Raw genomic sequence first — 19,851 nt, forward strand, 5'->3', positions numbered from 1 at the left:
TTATTAAAATTCGCTCCGTGTTTGAGATCTAAACGCCGTACAAATGTTGGACCTCTCGCTCCGCCCCGCACGAGCGCCTTCACACACGCCGCCCTGTGATTGGCTGGCCCGGACTTATTATGCAAATGAACCGCGGGTCTATTCAAAAGGCTCGAGCTGACGTCACGAGTCAGAGTGGCAGCTGACACACGGGGAGAGAGAGACAGATGGAGAAAGTGAAAGAGTCCTGAGGAGAAAACGCGCGCGAGACTGAGGGGAGACACATTACACCGAGAGCTGTGATAGAGGGAGAGGAAGAGGAAGAAAGAGAGAGAGGAAGAGTGGATGGTAGAGAGCGGGAGACACAGCGCGCGGGAGGGAGAAAGATGGCCTCGGTCACGGCGGAGAATGGCTTCAGCACCGCGAACAGCTCCGGCAGAATGAACGGACTCAACAGCGCGATTCCCATGAAAGATCACGACGCCATCAAGCTCTTCATCGGGCAGATCCCGCGCAACCTGGAGGAGAAAGACCTCAAGCCGCTGTTCGAGGAGTTCGGCAAGATCTACGAGCTCACGGTGCTCAAGGACCGGTTCACCGGGATGCATAAAGGTCGGACTTTGCTTTCTTTGGGTTCCTCGAACCTGTGTGTGTGTGTGTGTGTCTGTGTGTGTGTCTCAACATCCATGTGAACAACATTTTTAAGGGAACGTTCTCAGAATGTTCTGACAAGGTTCTTTTAAAGTTGTGAACAAACGTTCTTCAGTAACGTTAATAGAACAATCAATTATATTCTCATATTATATTCATTTATCTGGTTATTAATAACGTTCTTAATACATCATTAATGAAACGTTTCAGTTGGACGTTACTGCTTGTTATCAAACGATCAACAAGTAACGTTCCCGTAATGTTTGTAAAATGATCAACTGGAACGTTCCTTCAATGTTCCTCTAACCTTCGCAAGAGAAAACGTTTTTAGAGAGAAAACATTTTTAAAACATTTTTTTTTTAAAGTAGAACCGTTGAAACTGAGAAATTATCCATTTTTTCATAGTTTCCAACATTTTTTTAAGTTTCCATAACTTAAAAAATGTTATTTATAAATTGTTCATGAAACGTTTTCGATAGACGTTTTTTAAACGTTTCTTACTACTTGTTATCAAACGATCAACTAGTAACATTTCCATAATGTTTGTAAAATGATCAACTGGAACGTTCCTTCAATGTTCCTCTAACCTTCGCAAGAGAAAACGTTTTTAGAGAGAAAACATTTTTAAAACATTTTTTTTTTAAAAAAGTAGAACCGTTGAAACTGAGAAATTACCCATTTTTTCATAGTTTCCAACATTTTTTAAGTTTCCATAACTTAAAAACTGTTATTTATAAATTGTTCATGAAACGTTTTCGATAGACGTTTTTTAAACGTTTCTTACTACTTGTTATCAAACGATCAACTAGTAACATTTCCATAATGTTTGTAAAATGATCAACTGGAACGTTCCTTCAATGTTCCTCTAACCTTCGCAAGAGAAAACGTTTTTAGAGAGAAAACATTTTTAAAAATTTTTTTTTTTTAAAAAGTAGAACCGTTGAAACTGAGAAATTACCCATTTTTTCATAGTTTCCAACATTTTTTAAGTTTCCATAACTTAAAAAATGTTATTTATAAATTGTTCATGAAACGTTTTCGATAGTTTCGTTTCTTACTACTTGTTATCAAACGATCAACTAGTAACATTTCCATAACATTTGTAAAATGATCAACTGGAACGTTCCTTCAATGTTCCTCTAACCTTCGCAAGAGAAAACGTTTTTAGAGAGAAAACATTTTTAAAACATTTTTTTTTTTTTAAAAGTAGAACCGTTGAAACTGAGAAATTACCCATTTTTTCATAGTTTCCAACATTTTTTAAGTTTCCATAACTTAAAAAATGTTATTTATAAATTGTTCATGAAACGTTTTCGATAGTTTCGTTTCTTACTACTTGTTATCAAACGATCAACTAGTAACATTTCCATAACGTTTGTAAAATGATCAACTGGAACGTTCCTTCAATGTTCCTCTAACCTTCGCAAGAGAAAACGTTTTTAGAGAGAAAACATTTTTAAAACATTTTTTTTTTTAAAAAGTAGAACCGTTGAAACTGAGAAATTACCCATTTTTTCATAGTTTCCAACATTTTTTAAGTTTCCATAACTTAAAAAATGTTATTTATAAATTGTTCATGAAACGTTTTCGATAGACGTTTTTTAAACGTTTCTTACTACTTGTTATCAAACGATCAACTAGTAACATTTCCATAACGTTTGTAAAATGATCAACTGGAACGTTCCTTCAATGTTCCTCTAACCTTCGCAAGAGAAAACGTTTTTAGAGAGAAAACATTTTTAAAACATTTTTTTTTTTAAAAGTAGAACCGTTGAAACTGAGAAATTACCCATTTTTTCATAGTTTCCAACATTTTTTAAGTTTCCATAACTTAAAAAATGTTATTTATAAATTGTTCATGAAACGTTTTCGATAGACGTTTTTTAAACGTTTCTTACTACTTGTTATCAAACGATCAACTAGTAACATTTCCATAACGTTTGTAAAATCATCAACTGGAACGTTCCTTCAATGTTCCTCTAACCTTCACATAAACAAGACAAAACGTTTTTAAAACATTTAAAAAACGTTCTGAAAAATAATGAATCACTAACTTAAAGGTGCTCTAAGCAATGTCACGCATTTTTAGGCCAAAACATTTTTTGTCACATACAGCAAACATATCCTCACTATCCACTAGCTGCCTGTCCCCTGAACACACTGTAAAAAAACGCGGTCTCTGTAGTCACCGCATGCTCCGAAAACGGCAATAAAAACAAACTGGTGCAGCCTGGACCACGAATCATAATAAACATGCTTCAGCCAATAACCGACAAGAATGATTTTAAATGCGTGTTCATGACTGTTTCAGGAAGCACGGAGGGGAGGGGGAGGAGGAGGAGGAGGGAGGGTCTAGCTAGCCTCAATTTTGTTTGACAACACTTTGAACGTCAACAGGAAGTTACTCCACCCAGGATCGCTTAGAGCACCTTTAATGGGAACTTTATCAAAATGTTATTTACAAATTATTCATGAGATGTTTTCGTTGGACGTTCATCTAACGTTTTTTAAACGTTACTTACTACTTGTTATCAAACGTTCAACAAGTAACATTCCCATAACATTTGTAAAATGATCACGGAACGTTCCTTCAATGTTCCTCTAACCTTCACATAAACAAAAGAAAACATATTTAAAACATTTAAAAAACATTCTGAAAAATAACGTTTCCAAAACTTAATGGGAACTTTTTCAAAATGTTATTTATACAATTTTCGTTTGCGTTAGACGTTCATTTAATGTTTTTTAAACAGTACTTACTACTTGTCATCAAACAAGTAACATTTTCATATCGTTTGTAAAATGATCACGGAACTTTCATTCAATGTTCGTCTAACCTTTGCTTAAACAAGAGAAAATGCTTTCAATTTTTTTTTTTTTTAAATGTTGAAACGTTGAAACTGAGAAATAATGTTTCCAGAACTTAATGGGAACTTTATCAAAATGTTATTCATACATTGTTCATGAAACGTTTTCGTTGGACGTTCATCTAATGTTTTTTTAAACGTTACTTGCTACTTATCAAACTTTCAACAAGTAATGTTCCCATAACGATAGTAAAATGATCAACTGGAACGTTCCTTCAATGTTCCCCTAATCTTTGCTTAAACAAGAAAAAAAGTTTTTAAAACATTTAAATGTTGAACCGTTAAAACTGAGAAGTAACACCAAAATAGGTTGGAAATTAAAAATCAGACACATAATAGTCAAAAGGTAAACATTCATTAATAAGCAATTTAATAAATGTTTATTGCATAATTATTATTTATTAAACATATTAATAAATGTTCATGTATTAAACGCATGATTACATATTTTGGGTTCATTTTAAGTGAGCAATTTAGTAATTTTTAAGCAATAATTGAGTTAAATAATACTACCTAGCACGTCAAACATTTAACCCAAACGATGGGTCAAAACAATCCAATCGACTGGGTTTGTACATTTTCAACCCAACTTAGGTTTTTTTTTAACCCAGAGTGCAGCCTGATATCATAGAAGAACTGTTAATGAAATATCAAGAGCTTTATTAATCTCCCATGAACAGATTGTAATGGTAAAAAGATTTATTTTAAAGTGCGGAGTGAAGCGTATGTGTTTGTGGATCGGAGGAGCATCATTGGAAACACAAACCCACAAAACCGTTTCAGATATTTTCACAAAGCATGAATGGTTACAGCAGTTCTGATATATATTCACACTTGATTTTGGGCTTTTGCATGGGAACATTTCTTCTCGATCACCTGTTTTGAAGTGCATTGCACTGGTTTCCTCAAATCGAATCACATGTGTTTTACTCTGGATAGTTAAACGATAATCTTTCGGTAGTTTTCGGTGTAAGTGTCCTTGCATAGATTTTTTTTTTTTCCTGTGTACTAAATGTAAACCCAAATGTGAAACTCATAAATGAATAAATAAAAATATGGTTGCCATGGGCACGACTGACTAAATTATTAAAGAATGTTGTGTTGAAGCATTATTTAATTTCAAATGCATTCATTTAATAATCTGTATTTACTTGCACACAGATGCATTGTGCTTCGTTCTGTGTTGCACGTTCATATTTTCTTTGTTTTTTTTTATTCAGTGTAGTTCTGAGTATCAACATTATATAGACATTATATAATCTACAAGTGCAAAGGCCAAAATATTTCCATTAGGTTCTTATTTAGTCCTTCATAACTCTCCATCTCCAGCAGTTCTCTCTCTCTTGATGTAAACACTGTTGTGCAGGTTTTGTGCTGATGTTTCCCAGTGGATCAGACGTGTATCATTAAAGCTGTTAGTTTACATTAATGGACCGGAGGAGGCTGCGGTTACAATAACGCAAGCTCTGAGAACATCAGCAGAGGCTAGTTAAAGAGGACCTATTATGCCCAATTGTTTTTGTGCTCTTCTAGAACAGGTTTTCCTGCTTGATGGTTGATTATTTTCCTCATATTCTCCATTGTTGTAGCTCCTCTCTTCCCAGTCTGTCAGTAACTCTGTTTAGTTCCTGTCTCTATGAAACTCCGCCTTCTTTAAAGTACATTGTGCTCTGATTGGTCGGCTGGAGCAGTGTGTTGTGATTGGTGTTTGGGAAATGTCCCGGCCCTAACCATAACAGTCAGTTTCAACCAACTAACTCAACCAGGCCCCGCCCCTTTATTCTGCGTATGAATTATTTTAGTGAGGAATATTTTAAAGACTACAATGAAACAAGAAAACACATCTAATTAATTAAAATGCATCAGAAATGTGTTTTTGGTCTATAAATGGCTCGTTCTGATCGGAGCCTGTGGGATTTGTCGATTCGGTTTGACCGGCCGTTGGCATCCGTGCCCTTCACACCTCTCTCAGCATCGGTCCGTGTGCCAGTTTTGGCTCTGAGCGGTTTTGGCCTGCGGGGGGGAAATCTTCAGGTCTGACGCCAGCTAGATGAGATGCTGTGATTCAACATCCACTTCTGCACAACAGCAGAGTCAGAATACAGTGACCTCAAAAGACTTCACTCGTGGAACAATAGAAGCGTTTACTGCATTGAAGTTTGCATATGTGCTTTTTGTTGAGTATCATATTTGATACATCAGACTTTTATGGCTTTTATGGAGGAAAAAACAGCTTAATTTTATTCAGAGACTCAAACTGAGTGAAAATATGCAATTTGGTGCAGATGCTGATATTTATATGGACAAAAAGTGATGAAATTCTGATGCTTGTAATAGAAATCAATGAGATCTTTATAGCAGATACTGACATAAAATGCATATAAATATCAATATGATATTTAAATGCTTAGTTTTACAATCAAAGCTCTATAGTTTTAAAACATATAATGCAATGCAATACAATGATGATTGAGAGATGAACTAATAAACCTTCCTCAAAAGGCTGATGATCATATTTGTAGGGATGCATGATATATCGACCACCATATCGGTATCAGCCGATATATGTTCATTTTTAATGTTATCGTTATTGGCCCGATAAGAAAATTTGGCCAATATATTAAAGCAAATAAATAATGGATTATTTCGGCTATCGGCTTTCAAATATAAAGAATTATCGGTTATCGTATCGGCTGATATATGTTAATTTTTAATATTATCATTATCGGCCCGATAAGAAAATTTGGACAATATATTAAAGCTGAATAATAATGAATTATTTCAATTATCGGCTTTCAAATATAAAGAATTATCGGTTATCGTATCGGCCGATATATGTAAATTTTTAATGTTATCGTTATCAGCCCGATAAGAAAATTTGGCCGATATATTAAAGCTGAAAAATAATGGATTATTTCAGTTTTCGGCTTTCAAATATAAAGAATTATCGGTTATCATATCAGCCGATATATGTTAATTTTTAATGTTATCGTAATCGACCTGATAAGAAAATTTGGCCGATATATTAACGCAGATAAATAATTGATTATTTCAGTTATCGGCTTTTAAATATAAAGAATTATCGGTTATCGTATCGGCCGATATATGTTAATTTGTAATGTTATTGTTATTGACCTGATAAGAAAATTTGGCCGATATATTAAAGCCAATAAATAATGGATTATTTCCTTCAGCTGAGACACTTCAGATGTGCACTGTTCAGCACGATGGTTTTGAATTGCTTGAAATATGATTGAAATCACTTCAAAAAGGAAAATACAGTTAAGTACAACATGTGCAGCACATTTTATAGGCTACATAAAATTATAATTGTGTTTTTGGGACATGGCTTTTAATGGTGAGACTTTTGTTTTTGTAATCAGGCTCCCAAAAATTACATAAAAATTTGCATTTAGATATATCGGCCAATATATCGGTTATCGGCTTTCAAATATAAAGAATTATCGGTTATCGTATCGGCCCAAATTTTTATATCGGTGCATACCTACATATTTGATACTCATGATTTTTCCAAAAAATGATATATGGATAATCAAATAAACCTGAGTTGCTTCGGTTGAAATATTACTAACAATATCAAAGTTATTCTTACATTTACTATAAAATACTAAAATACTATAAAAAAAAAATATCAGTAAATATTCACAGCAAAAAGTAGGATGTTTGTACAATTAAAGTCCTTTTACTTGCTATAAAAGTCTAAACAATCAGTCAGACGACAGAAGGACTGTAGGAGATTGTGTGCAACTGTTTTTTTCAGCAAAGTTTTGATTGTGTCGATCATTTAGAGGTCTTAGAAATTTGCATATAAAGTAGGTATTATATGGTTATGTTACACTTCAAGAAGTCTGAATGTAATTCCATAAATCTCAAAGCAATTCAAACCAATTTTGGTGCAATTTTTCTTTACAATAGAGACTCTTATTGTTGTAAAATGACATAATGGCATATTTAAGTGTGATTCATGTGTGTGTCAGACATACTGACGGATCTGTTCGTGTTCAGGGCAGGACGACGGGCTGTGGTTTGTGTTTTGATGACTTACATAATGTTATTTAACTCGTTCTGCAGCCGCTGGACTCCTGTATCAGCACTTCATCATTGTCAGTCTGTTTGCATTTAGTTTGTTTTGGAGTTTTGCTGTCAGTGTGTGTGTGTTTGTGTGTGTGATGCTCAGGTCAGCTGCAGTTAGAGATCTCAACAAGACATGATTTTTCTGTTTCAAACAGAGATTGTGATTCTCCTATGATTCTGAATAAACAACTAAACAAGATAGCATGTAATTTACTCGAGGTTCTGACAAAATATTAATTGCTGCATACCTGGTGTGTGTTCTGATGGGTCACGGACAGCAGATGAAATAAAGCTGAACCATATAATCATGCATGCATTGGAAAACAAGCAGTCCTGTAACTCGAGCGCTGCGTTTGGGTTCGAATGAATAAAAGTTGTTATTCAAGAGATGTTTATGAGACCAATATACTTGAACTGTAAAGGAGAGCCTGTTGAGTTTTAAAGCATCTCCACTTGACATGCGGTGTACAGTCCTGCGGGTTTGGCCGATGGGTGTCGTGTGTGTGTTCTTGCTCCCTGAGGAGGGCACGTCTGCAGATTCTGCTCGCCGCTGCAGAAATGCCTCTCAGAGGGTCACCGCTGCCAGACATGGGGCAAAAAACACATTTGCTTTTGATGTTTAAGCATGTTCAAATTAATTTGCAGTGCCGTTTGGTGGTGGAGGTGTCTGAAAATGCATATGTGGGTTTTTTTCTACTATTTGTCCAATTAATGTGATTTTGAATATCGCTGTCGTTTGCATAACTGTCAGACATGTCTCTCTGTATGATTTTTAATTCTTTATTCTTTTTTTTTGCTTATTTTTAATATTTGCAGACTTTTTTCTTATACAGCACTTTTGTTGTTACATATAAATTGACATTAACAATTAATGTGATTTTGACTATTGCCGTTATTTGCATAACGGTCAGATACGGAAGCTTGTTTCTGGAATAAAACAGTTTAAAAGATAATTGTGACTTTTTTCTCACAATTCTGTCTTTTTTTCTCGCAATTGACTTTTTTCTTGCAATTCTGACTTTTCTCTTGCAATTCTGACTTTTTTTCTCACAATTCTGCCCTTTTTCCTCACATTTCTGACTTTTTTCTCGCATTTCTGATTTTTTTTCTAGTAATTTTGCCTTTTTTCTCACAATTCTGTCATTTCTATATCAGGGTAAAACTAATAAAGATTAGTAATGTTATGTTGGTAATGTTAAATCTTGATCTGTATAACATCTCTCATGTCTGGGTTGAATGACGAAGAAGTGAACTTGAAATCTATATGCTAAAAAAAGAAACTAGATTTGTAGATTTTCTTTTGAAAATGTCAGTGGTGTTTGCCTGTGCAAACCCAGTCTGATCACTCAGTAATGAAGTGATGAATCTGCTGTCTGTGTGTTTCAGGATGTGCCTTTCTAACGTACTGTGCCAGAGAGTCAGCGCTGAAGGCCCAGAGCGCTCTCCATGAACAAAAGACTCTACCCGGGGTAAGAGCCTGATTATTTTTCATTTCTCTTTCTCTCTCAGCCGGATCTCGCTCTTTCTCCTGAACTCATAATCAAACTATCACTAATAATGTCAACAAAGCTCTGGTGCTGCTCACAGCTGATTGGCTGATAGACTGTTCCTGGATCCGTCTGACTCCATGTTCATTGATGAGGTTTTTTTGAGGGCAACGTCTGACTTTTGAACAAAAGACATAAGAATTTAAAGAAGCTTGTCTCATTTTCTTTGGCTGCGTTCACAAATCTGATTTGCTCTTTTGAATGTGAACAGCAGAAATCACATTAAATCCGATACAATTTGAATGGGAAGACAATTAAACATCATAATTGTGTGCAAAAGATGCGGTGTGAATGTGCTGTAGCGTCTCTCTTTCTGCTTCCTTCCTGTGCGTGCGGCACATGTATTATGAATAGGCTGAGCTGGATGTGTGGCTGTAGCGCCGCTGTATTCCCAAGGTTCTGCTCTTCCCAGGAGAGTGATCACTGTTCAAACCTGCAGGGAGAAAGTCAGCGTGACAGGGAGAGAAGGGAAGGAAAGGATCGATCATCTGTTTGCAGTCCTGATGAATCTCTTGGGCAATTATCATGTTCAGACCTACGGAAGGAAAAAAAAAGGTGACTGTTTAATCAAGCTCCAAAAATGGCTCGTTTTGATACTGCAGGATCAGTGATGTCACATGGGATCATCACGAATAGCAATACATCATCACACCATAGGCATTCAGTCAAATAATTTCAAATAATTTCACAATTCTGACTTTATATCTCGCAATTCTGACTTTATATCATGCAAGTCTGACTTTATCAAAACTGACTTTATCAAGTCTGAGTTTATTAAGTCTGACTTTATATCACGCAGTTCTGACTTTATCAATTCTGACTTTATAACTCACAATTCAGACTTTATTTTATTTATTTGTTTATTTGAAAAGGATCCCCATTAGCTGATGCCGAAACAACAGCTAGTCTTCCTGGGGTCCAAACAATACATACAACATCCAATAATTACAATCACAAATTGCTACAAATATATCACATAAAATAAAATAAAATAAAAAATAAAAATATACAAACAACATAACACACAATCCAACCTTACTCAACCAATCCAAACAATATTATGATGTTGAAAAATACAATCTTAGTCTTTTTTTAAAACCAGTTTTTCCCTTGATTTCACGAACCTCAACTGGAAGATTATTCCATAACACAATTGACCTGTACATCACAGTTCTCTTCATAGAGTCAGATTTAGGTAAGGGTAAAAAAATCTGTCCACTATTCGCCCCTCTTGTATGATGTAAATGCATATCAGAATAATATATTATTTTGTCATAAAGAAATTTAGGAGTCCTAGTGTTAATGATTCTATGAAAGAATACTAACATATTGACAGATAGTCTATGCTTAATCATCAGCCAAGCAAGACGTTCATGCATCTCTACTACACTAGTTCTCAAAGAACACCTTAGAACAAGCCTTGCAGCCTTGTTTTGAGCCACTTGTAATTTTTTTAAATGACTACTAGATGCAGCAGACCATACAACAGAACAATAATCCAAATGACACAAAACCAATGTACAAACAACCCGACTAAACAACTGTGAATTTAAAAAATGTGCACATTTACGCGTTACTGCCACAGCTCTACCCATTTTAGCCACAACTTTATTAATGTGATCAGACCATGATAATGTAGAATCAAGCCAAAGACCAAGAAGCTTCACCTTTTTTACTTGCTGTACATTTTGACTATTTACTTGTAAATTAATTTTAGGATTATCAGATAATCTATACTTAGAACCAAATATTATACTCACAGTTTTTGAAATATTTAGAACAAGTTTATTTGTTTTGATCCAATTATACAATTTGCTAATCTCACAAGACAGAACATGATTAAGCTCAGAACATGTAGAGGCTGCATAATAAAGAGTAGAATCATCAGCAAACATAGTCAACTTAGCTTTACTGAGTATATATGGCATATCATTTATGAAAATTGAAAATAATAAAGGTCCAAGGCAACTACCTTGAGGAACACCACACTCCAGGGACTTACTACCAGATAATGCACCATTAAAATAAACTCTTTGCGACCTCTCCAACAAATAGCTCTTAAACCACTTAATTGCCGAGGAAGCAAAGCCATAACTAATAAGTTTGGAAATCAAAATTTCATGGTCAATCACATCAAAGGCAGCACTGAAGTCTAATAATAGTGTACCCACTAGCCTTGATTTATCAATCGATGCTTGCCAGCTATCCAACATTTGTGTCATAGCAGTGCAGGTTGAATGACCCTTCCTATATGCATGTTGAAACATCGTAGTCAATTCATTGTTAGAAAAGTAATCTTGCACTTGCTCAAATACAATCTTTTCCAACAATTTACTTAAAACAGGCAAAATGCTAATAGGCCTGCTATTTAGACCACATAAAGTTGCTTTTGTGTCTTTGGGTAAAGGAATTATCTTACTCTCTTTCCAAAGTTTTGGACACTCACCACCTATCAAACATCTGTTAAAAATGTGACAGATTGGTTTAGAAATATGTCTAGCTGATAACTTCAACAGCCTACTATCTAAGTTGTCCAAACCAGCAGACCCGCCCACCTTCAAAGATCTCAGCAGCATTTCCACCTGCACAACACTAACCCGCTGAAATTCAAATGTACACAGTTTATCTTTCATAATACACCTTTCAATTAGCTCATTCGAGTTAAAATCAACAGTATGTTTCATTGTCTCTCTAATGTTAGAAACCTTAGTAACAAAGTAATCATTAAAATAATTCGCAATCTGTATTGGCTTAGTCAAATAAACTCCATTCAATTCAACAAAAGAAGTACCCATTGATTTTTTCCCCATAATTTCATTGAATACATTCCACATTCTCTTACTATCTGTACCACAGTCTTCAATTCTCTTCTGAAAATATTTTTTCTTTTTCACTCTGTTCACCTTGGTCACCTGATTCCTTAAAATACAATAAAATTTTCTGTCCTCAAGAGAGTCTGAAAGAACCACAACCTTTTTAGCCTCATCCCTTTGAGCCATTAAGCTCCTTAACTCGTCATCCACCCAAGGAGCACCTTTGGCTTTAACTGTAAATTTCTTTAATGGGGCATGATTATTGACTACTCTCATAAAACAATCCATAAATAAATTGAGTGATGCATCCGCATCATTAATGTCACTTATCAAATTCCATTTAATATTATCCAATTCATTTAGAAAACTCTCCTCATTAAATCCCCTATAAGATCTTTTCATAATGATTTTAGGACAGGCTCTAGGTAGCTTAGTTCTCCTAGAGACAGCAATACAGTTGTGATCACTAAAACCAATTGTTACAGAAACAGGAGTAGAGCACATATCAGGATTATTAGTATAAATATGATCAATACATTTTGATGTTAAAAATCCTGTATTGTTACTAGAAATTCTTGTTGGTTGATCCATTAATTGAGATAAACCACAAGTGTCTGTCATAGTTTTAAGCTTATTCCTCAAAGGACAAGCATCAGACAGCCAATCAATATTTAAATCACCCATCCAGTATAGTTCTCTATTTTCCTCAGTCACCCTGTCTAACATATTACATAAACCATTTACATACTCTATCCTGGCACTAGGTGGCCTATAACAACAACCAAGAATAATCGGTTTTAAATATGAAAGTTGTACCTGTAACCATAACACTTCAACACCATCAACCATTAAATCATGTCTCAATTTAACAGAGAAATGATCACGTATATAAATGGCAACACCACCTCCAAACCTATTTCGATCATTTCTATAAATTGAGAACCCCCCTATATCAACATCTGAGTCATCTATGAAATGATCCAGATGAGTTTCAGAAATCATAAGTATATCTATTTTGTTTGATTGCAAAAATAAAGACAAATCTTGAATTTTGTTTCTTATACTACATATGTTAATATGTGCAAGTATTAAACCTTTAGGTAGTTTGTTTATACTGGTCATCATAATTAAAATTAATTATAATCTGGTTAAATATCTTATACACAGAGTTATTTTATCATCATCAAGTAAGCTACATACGTATAAGTCCTACACACAGCCACACATACATATAAACAAACATATATAAAATTATACTTTAAAACTCATTAGGGCAATAACTGACTTTATATCACGCAAGTCTGACTTTATCAATTCTGACTTTATAACATGCAATTCTGACTTTATAACATGCAATTCTGACTTTATAACACACAATTCTGACTTTATACCACGCAATTCTGACTTTATCAACTCTGACTTTATAACACGCAATTCTGACTTTATCAACTCTGACTTTATAACACGCAATTCTGACTTTATAACACACAATTCTGACTTTATATCACGCAATTCTGACTTTATCAACTCTGACTTTATAACACGCAATTCTGACTTTATCAACTCTGACTTTATAACACGCAATTCTGACTTTATAACACACAATTCTGACTTTATATCACGCAATTCTGACTTTATCAACTCTGACTTTATAACACGCAATTCTGACTTTATCAACTCTGACTTTATAACACGCAATTCTGACTTTATAACACGCAATTCTGACTTTAAAACACACGATTCTGACTTTACCAACTCTGACTTTATAACACGCAATTCTGACTTTATAACACACAATTCTGACTTTATATCACGCAATTCTGACTTTATCAACTCTGACTTTATAACACGCAATTCTGACTTTATCAACTCTGACTTTATAACACGCAATTCTGACTTTATTAACTCTGACTTTATAACTCATAATTCTGACTTTATCAACTCTGACTTTATATCACGCAATTCTGACTTTATCAACTCTGACTTTATAACACGCAATTCTGACTTTATCAACTCTGACTTTATAACACGCAATCCTGACTTTATTAACTCTGACTTTATAACTCATAATTCTGACTTTATATCTCGCAATTCTGACTTTATATCATGCAAGTCTGACTTTATCAAAACTGACTTTATCAAGTCTGAGTTTATTAAGTCTGACTTTATATCACGCAGTTCTGACTTTATCAATTCTGACTTTATAACTCACAATTCAGACTTTATATCACGCAAGTCTGACTTTATCAATTCTGACTTTATAACACGCAATTCTGACTTTATAACACGCAATTCTGACTTTAAAACACACAATTCTGACTTTACCAACTCTGACTTTATAACACGCAATTCTGACTTTATAACACACAATTCTGACTTTATATCACGCAATTCTGACTTTATCAACTCTGACTTTATAACACGCAATTCTGACTTTATCAACTCTGACTTTATAACACGCAATTCTGACTTTATTAACTCTGACTTTATAACTCATAATTCTGACTTTATCAACTCTGACTTTATATCACGCAATTCTGACTTTATCAACTCTGACTTTATAACACGCAATTCTGACTTTATCAACTCTGACTTTATAACACGCAATCCTGACTTTATTAACTCTGACTTTATAACTCATAATTCTGACTTTATATCTCGCAATTCTGACTTTATATCATGCAAGTCTGACTTTATCAAAACTGACTTTATCAAGTCTGAGTTTATTAAGTCTGACTTTATATCACGCAGTTCTGACTTTATCAATTCTGACTTTATAACTCACAATTCAGACTTTATATCACGCAAGTCTGACTTTATCAATTCTGACTTTATAACATGCAATTCTGACTTTATAACATGCAATTCTGACTTTATAACACACAATTCTGACTTTATATCACGCAATTCTGACTTTATCAACTCTGACTTTATAACACGCAATTCTGACTTTATCAACTCTGACTTTATAACACGCAATTCTGACTTTATAACACACAATTCTGACTTTATATCACGCAATTCTGACTTTATCAACTCTGACTTTATAACACGCAATTCTGACTTTATCAACTCTGACTTTATAACACGCAATTCTGACTTTATAACACACAATTCTGACTTTATATCACGCAATTCTGACTTTATCAACTCTGACTTTATAACACGCAATTCTGACTTTATCAACTCTGACTTTATAACACGCAATTCTGACTTTATAACACGCAATTCTGACTTTAAAACACACGATTCTGACTTTACCAACTCTGACTTTATAACACGCAATTCTGACTTTATAACACACAATTCTGACTTTATATCACGCAATTCTGACTTTATCAACTCTGACTTTATAACACGCAATTCTGACTTTATCAACTCTGACTTTATAACACGCAATTCTGACTTTATAACACGCAATCCTGACTTTATTAACTCTGACTTTATAACTCATAATTCTGACTTTATAACACACAATTCTGACTATGTAACTCGCAATTCTGACTTTATCAAGTCTGACTTTATATCATGCAATTCTGACTTTATATCATGCAATTCTAACTTTATAACATGCAATTCTGACTTTATCATCTCTGACTTTATAACACGCAATTCAGACTTTATATCACGCAAGTCTGACTTTATCAATTCTGACTTTATAACTCACAATTCAGACTTTATATCACGCAAGTCTGACTTTATCAATTCTGACTTTATAACATGCAATTCTGACTTTATAACATGCAATTCTGACTTTATAACACACAATTCTGACTTTATATCACGCAATTCTGACTTTATCAACTCTGACTTTATAACACGCAATTCTGACTTTATCAACTCTGACTTTATAACACGCAATTCTGACTTTATAACACACAATTCTGACTTTATATCACGCAATTCTGACTTTATCAACTCTGACTTTATAACACGCAATTCTGACTTTATCAACTCTGACTTTATAACACGCAATTCTGACTTTATAACACACAATTCTGACTTTATATCACGCAATTCTGACTTTATCAACTCTGACTTTATAACACGCAATTCTGACTTTATCAACTCTGACTTTATAACACGCAATTCTGACTTTATAACACGCAATTCTGACTTTAAAACACACGATTCTGACTTTACCAACTCTGACTTTATAACACGCAATTCTGACTTTATAACACACAATTCTGACTTTATATCACGCAATTCTGACTTTATCAACTCTGACTTTATAACACGCAATTCTGACTTTATCAACTCTGACTTTATAACACGCAATTCTGACTTTATAACACGCAATCCTGACTTTATTAACTCTGACTTTATAACTCATAATTCTGACTTTATAACACACAATTCTGACTATGTAACTCGCAATTCTGACTTTATCAAGTCTGACTTTATATCATGCAATTCTGACTTTATATCATGCAATTCTAACTTTATAACATGCAATTCTGACTTTATCATCTCTGACTTTATAACACGCAATTCTGACTGAGAAAAAAGTCACAATTGTGAGATAAAAAGTCACAATTACTTTTTTATTTTTTATTTAATTGTAGAAACAATCTTTAATAAAACGGAAGCAGAACAGAGTATAAAAATAAAAGTCAAAAGAAAGGAACATAAACCTGACAGTACTTCGGTAATCATTATTTCATTTACAACTTCAACAAATCATTGTTCATATATTTGTGCACTACAGTATATTCCTGTTTGGAGTGTCACAGTCCCTGATCATTGTATAAAAAGTCAACAGTACAAAAACTCATTCTGGAATCACAGGTTTAGGACAACAAGAGGGGGAATACATCATGAGAAAACCTTTAATTTTGGCAGAAATAGTGTTTCCTGCATGAGCGTGTGAGAAGTTCTGGCGTTCAGGTGAAATCACAGCCGTTATATTTGCTGAATGAGCTGAGAATAAGTCTGCATAATTCTTCTGCATCTCGCAAACACAAAACAAAATAACGTGCAGCTGTTCACATGCTCCGACGTTTATGTACAGTATGGTGTTTAAATTTAGTCAGACAATATAAAGTTAGAATTTAATGCATAATATGTGCATAATGATCCATGACAAATATTTACATTTGTATTGCTGAAGCATTTAAATATATAAATATACAAAAAAAAAAAAAAAAACAGTGCATAAAACAATAAGGGAAGAGAAAAAACAATGCAGTGTAATCAACAAAGATTGATAAAACGGAAAGATGTTAAAGAATACGAGTGAAGTTACAGGTGAAGAAACACCTCTGATTGGTTGAGTGGATGCTGTAATTAATTTTGTTCAGAGTCACAGGCGCATTAATGCAGTCGACACAGATAAACACATTTTGACAAATCAATGCATATATTACTTGTGTACGGCTGATTTAGTAACCCGGGGAACGTTCTCTCAAAGTTATGAACAAACTTTCTTCCAGTAACATTGATAGATTGTTCAGTTATCTGGTCTTTAATAACATTATTTCAGTTTTAGCTGTATGGTCGTCTAACATTTTTTGAATGTTACTACTTGTTTCAGAATGTAACATTTAAAAGTAACACTTCCGTAATGTGTGTGAAATAGAATGTTCTCTTTACGTTTGCATAACCATTTTTAAAACATGCTCTGAACATTCTGAGAACATTCCGAAAAAACATTTTCAGAACTTAATGGAAACATTAGCAAGACTTTCTTAGAGCATATTTTTGTCAGCTGGAAGGAATCTTCTTCAGGATGTGGGGTTCGTCTCTGCTGGAGTCTCGTATCAGACCGAACACATTAGCGAGCGCGCTCAGAGGTCACGCTGTTCTTTTTATCCTCCCGTGACCGTCAATTTGTCCAGAGAGTGAAATTTGTCAAAGTCCAGCACCAATGAGGACCACCTGCTGCGACAAAAACGAAAAACGCACTGCTGGAGAGAGAGAAAATCAAGTTTTTCTCTGTTTTCATCTTTTTAGTTCTTTAAAAGTTGAATGGTCAGCAGGGAAGCAGGTCAGTGACCTTCCGATTGTAAATACCAGAAAAATAAAAAGCTCTTGAAATGTCATCAGCGGTTTACACATGAAAGTGAAATATGAGATAATTAGGAAATTACTAAATGAATGTCTAGATTAAGACAAAAGAGAACAAGAAAAAAATTAAATACCAAACATGTACTCAAACAATCTCATGCCCTTTTTTGTATAATATAGAAATCTGGAATGTTAACAGAAATACAGTAAATGTACTACTTAAATTTAAAGTTTAATTGAGTTTAAAAATAAATAACTTGGCACAAAAGAAGAGCCACTGATCTTCTCACTGCTCACATGTTGGATTTATTATCTTGTAAATGGATCAGAACTTTGATCATTATTAATCAGAAATGATCCAGGTTTCTAATCAATATAAAATCACTACCATCAAACATTAATATGTCATTTTTTAAATGTTTAAAAGACTATTCATCTGAATCTGAGTCTTTTATTTTGACAGGCATTTCTTTCTCCCTTTTCCTGATTGTTTGCATATATTTCCTGCATGTCAGATCATGTTTGAGCAAATGTTTTGGTATCCATTCAGATTTAGCCATGTAAATAAACCAGTCAGTGTTGTCATGATGTCATTCTCCTGTGGATTTAGAGTGATTGGTCACATGACCATGTTTGCGCCCATTGGCTATGAGCAAAAATGGCATAGTTTTTTTGAAATTAAGATGGAATACAATAGAAATACTAACAGAGACATATATTGGAATACTTGCATTTGCCAGCGTCCTCCATTGAGCATTGCATGTTTAATGTGGCCGATTTGGTGAGTATTTATTGGTTGATCTGTCCTTTTTCTATATCCGTGAAAAAATCAGTTTAGCGATATCTTTGTCATAGTATCCTTTCAAATGCACTTTGCAGTAAATAAATAGTCAAGAAACAGATGTTTAGAAATGCATTTAATTTATTGCACTGGAAATGGAAAATCTGGTTGCATTGCATTGTGGGATGCAGTAACTCTGCAGTGTTATGTTGTACATTTTGTGTCTTTTAGCAAATGTAGTGTGGTTCTTTGTGTGTTTTTAATCCTAGTGCAAAGCAACACTCACACATTTATAAAGTCTCTGCATCTGTGGTTTTGTAATTCCAGTAGGAAATAAATATAATGGATCAGAAGTGCCTAATCTAATAAAACCCGTCCGGAGACTCTGGGCTACATTAATAACTCTCAATATTCAGACACTGATGAATGTCGTCTTTAAATGCATAAATGTAAATTTACTGTTGAATCAATATTGTCTGCCACCTGAGAGCAACGGCAGAGTTTACAGTCTCAGTGACGCAGAAAACTTTAGTGTTTTAGTCAAACATCACTAATGCTGTAGTTTCGGTACCATGGTGTGCCACATCTATATACTGACACAACACCCTAGCAACCGCATAGCAACGCCTTAGCAACCGCCCACCACACTTAAAACTGGCATATTGTTTTCAGAATATGATAAATATAAAACACAAAGAGAGACTTGTTGAAGATGTCACAAATGTCCTGAAATTCCCAAAAATAAAATTGAATTAATATAGATTTTTTTTTCTTATTTATTCGTTTTCTTTATTAATAAATAAAGTATATAGATATTTGTGTGTTTGAGTGTTTGAGTTTGTGTGTGTGAGTGTGAGTGTGTGTGTGTGTGTGTGTGTGTGTGTGTGTGTCTTGTACATCACTAATGAGGATGTATGGCGTATTTTGTCTCATTCCACAGACGGTTCCTCCTCTCCTCATCTCTCCATGTCTCCGTCTGTCTCACTAGAGCTGCCATTAGGTGAATATTACCACATTCTTACCGTCTGACAATTTACAGTCGTGGGGTGAATCCTGAGCAGCCCGTGTGATCGTCTGCTGGTCCTGCTAATGGAGGTGAAGTCGTTAT

General features: G+C 34.3%; 1 protein-coding gene across 16 annotated transcripts in view; it reads left to right on the top strand.

The window, feature by feature from the left end:
- The first annotated feature begins 300 nt into the window (after window positions 1-300).
- Window positions 301-19,851, top strand: part of celf6 (CUGBP Elav-like family member 6) — a 125,096-nt gene continuing 105,545 nt past the window's right edge. For all 16 annotated transcript variants that reach the window (XM_067389479.1, XM_067389481.1, XM_067389486.1 and 13 more), the window contains exons 1-2: window positions 301-591; window positions 8,980-9,062. In XM_067389479.1, coding sequence (XP_067245580.1) covers window positions 366-591; window positions 8,980-9,062 — 309 coding nt within the window. In that variant the 5' untranslated portion in view covers window positions 301-365. The remainder of the gene's footprint in view (window positions 592-8,979; window positions 9,063-19,851) is intronic.

Source organism: Chanodichthys erythropterus, chromosome 7, assembly GCF_024489055.1.
Source record: "Chanodichthys erythropterus isolate Z2021 chromosome 7, ASM2448905v1, whole genome shotgun sequence".
Lineage (NCBI taxonomy): Eukaryota > Metazoa > Chordata > Actinopteri > Cypriniformes > Xenocyprididae > Chanodichthys > Chanodichthys erythropterus.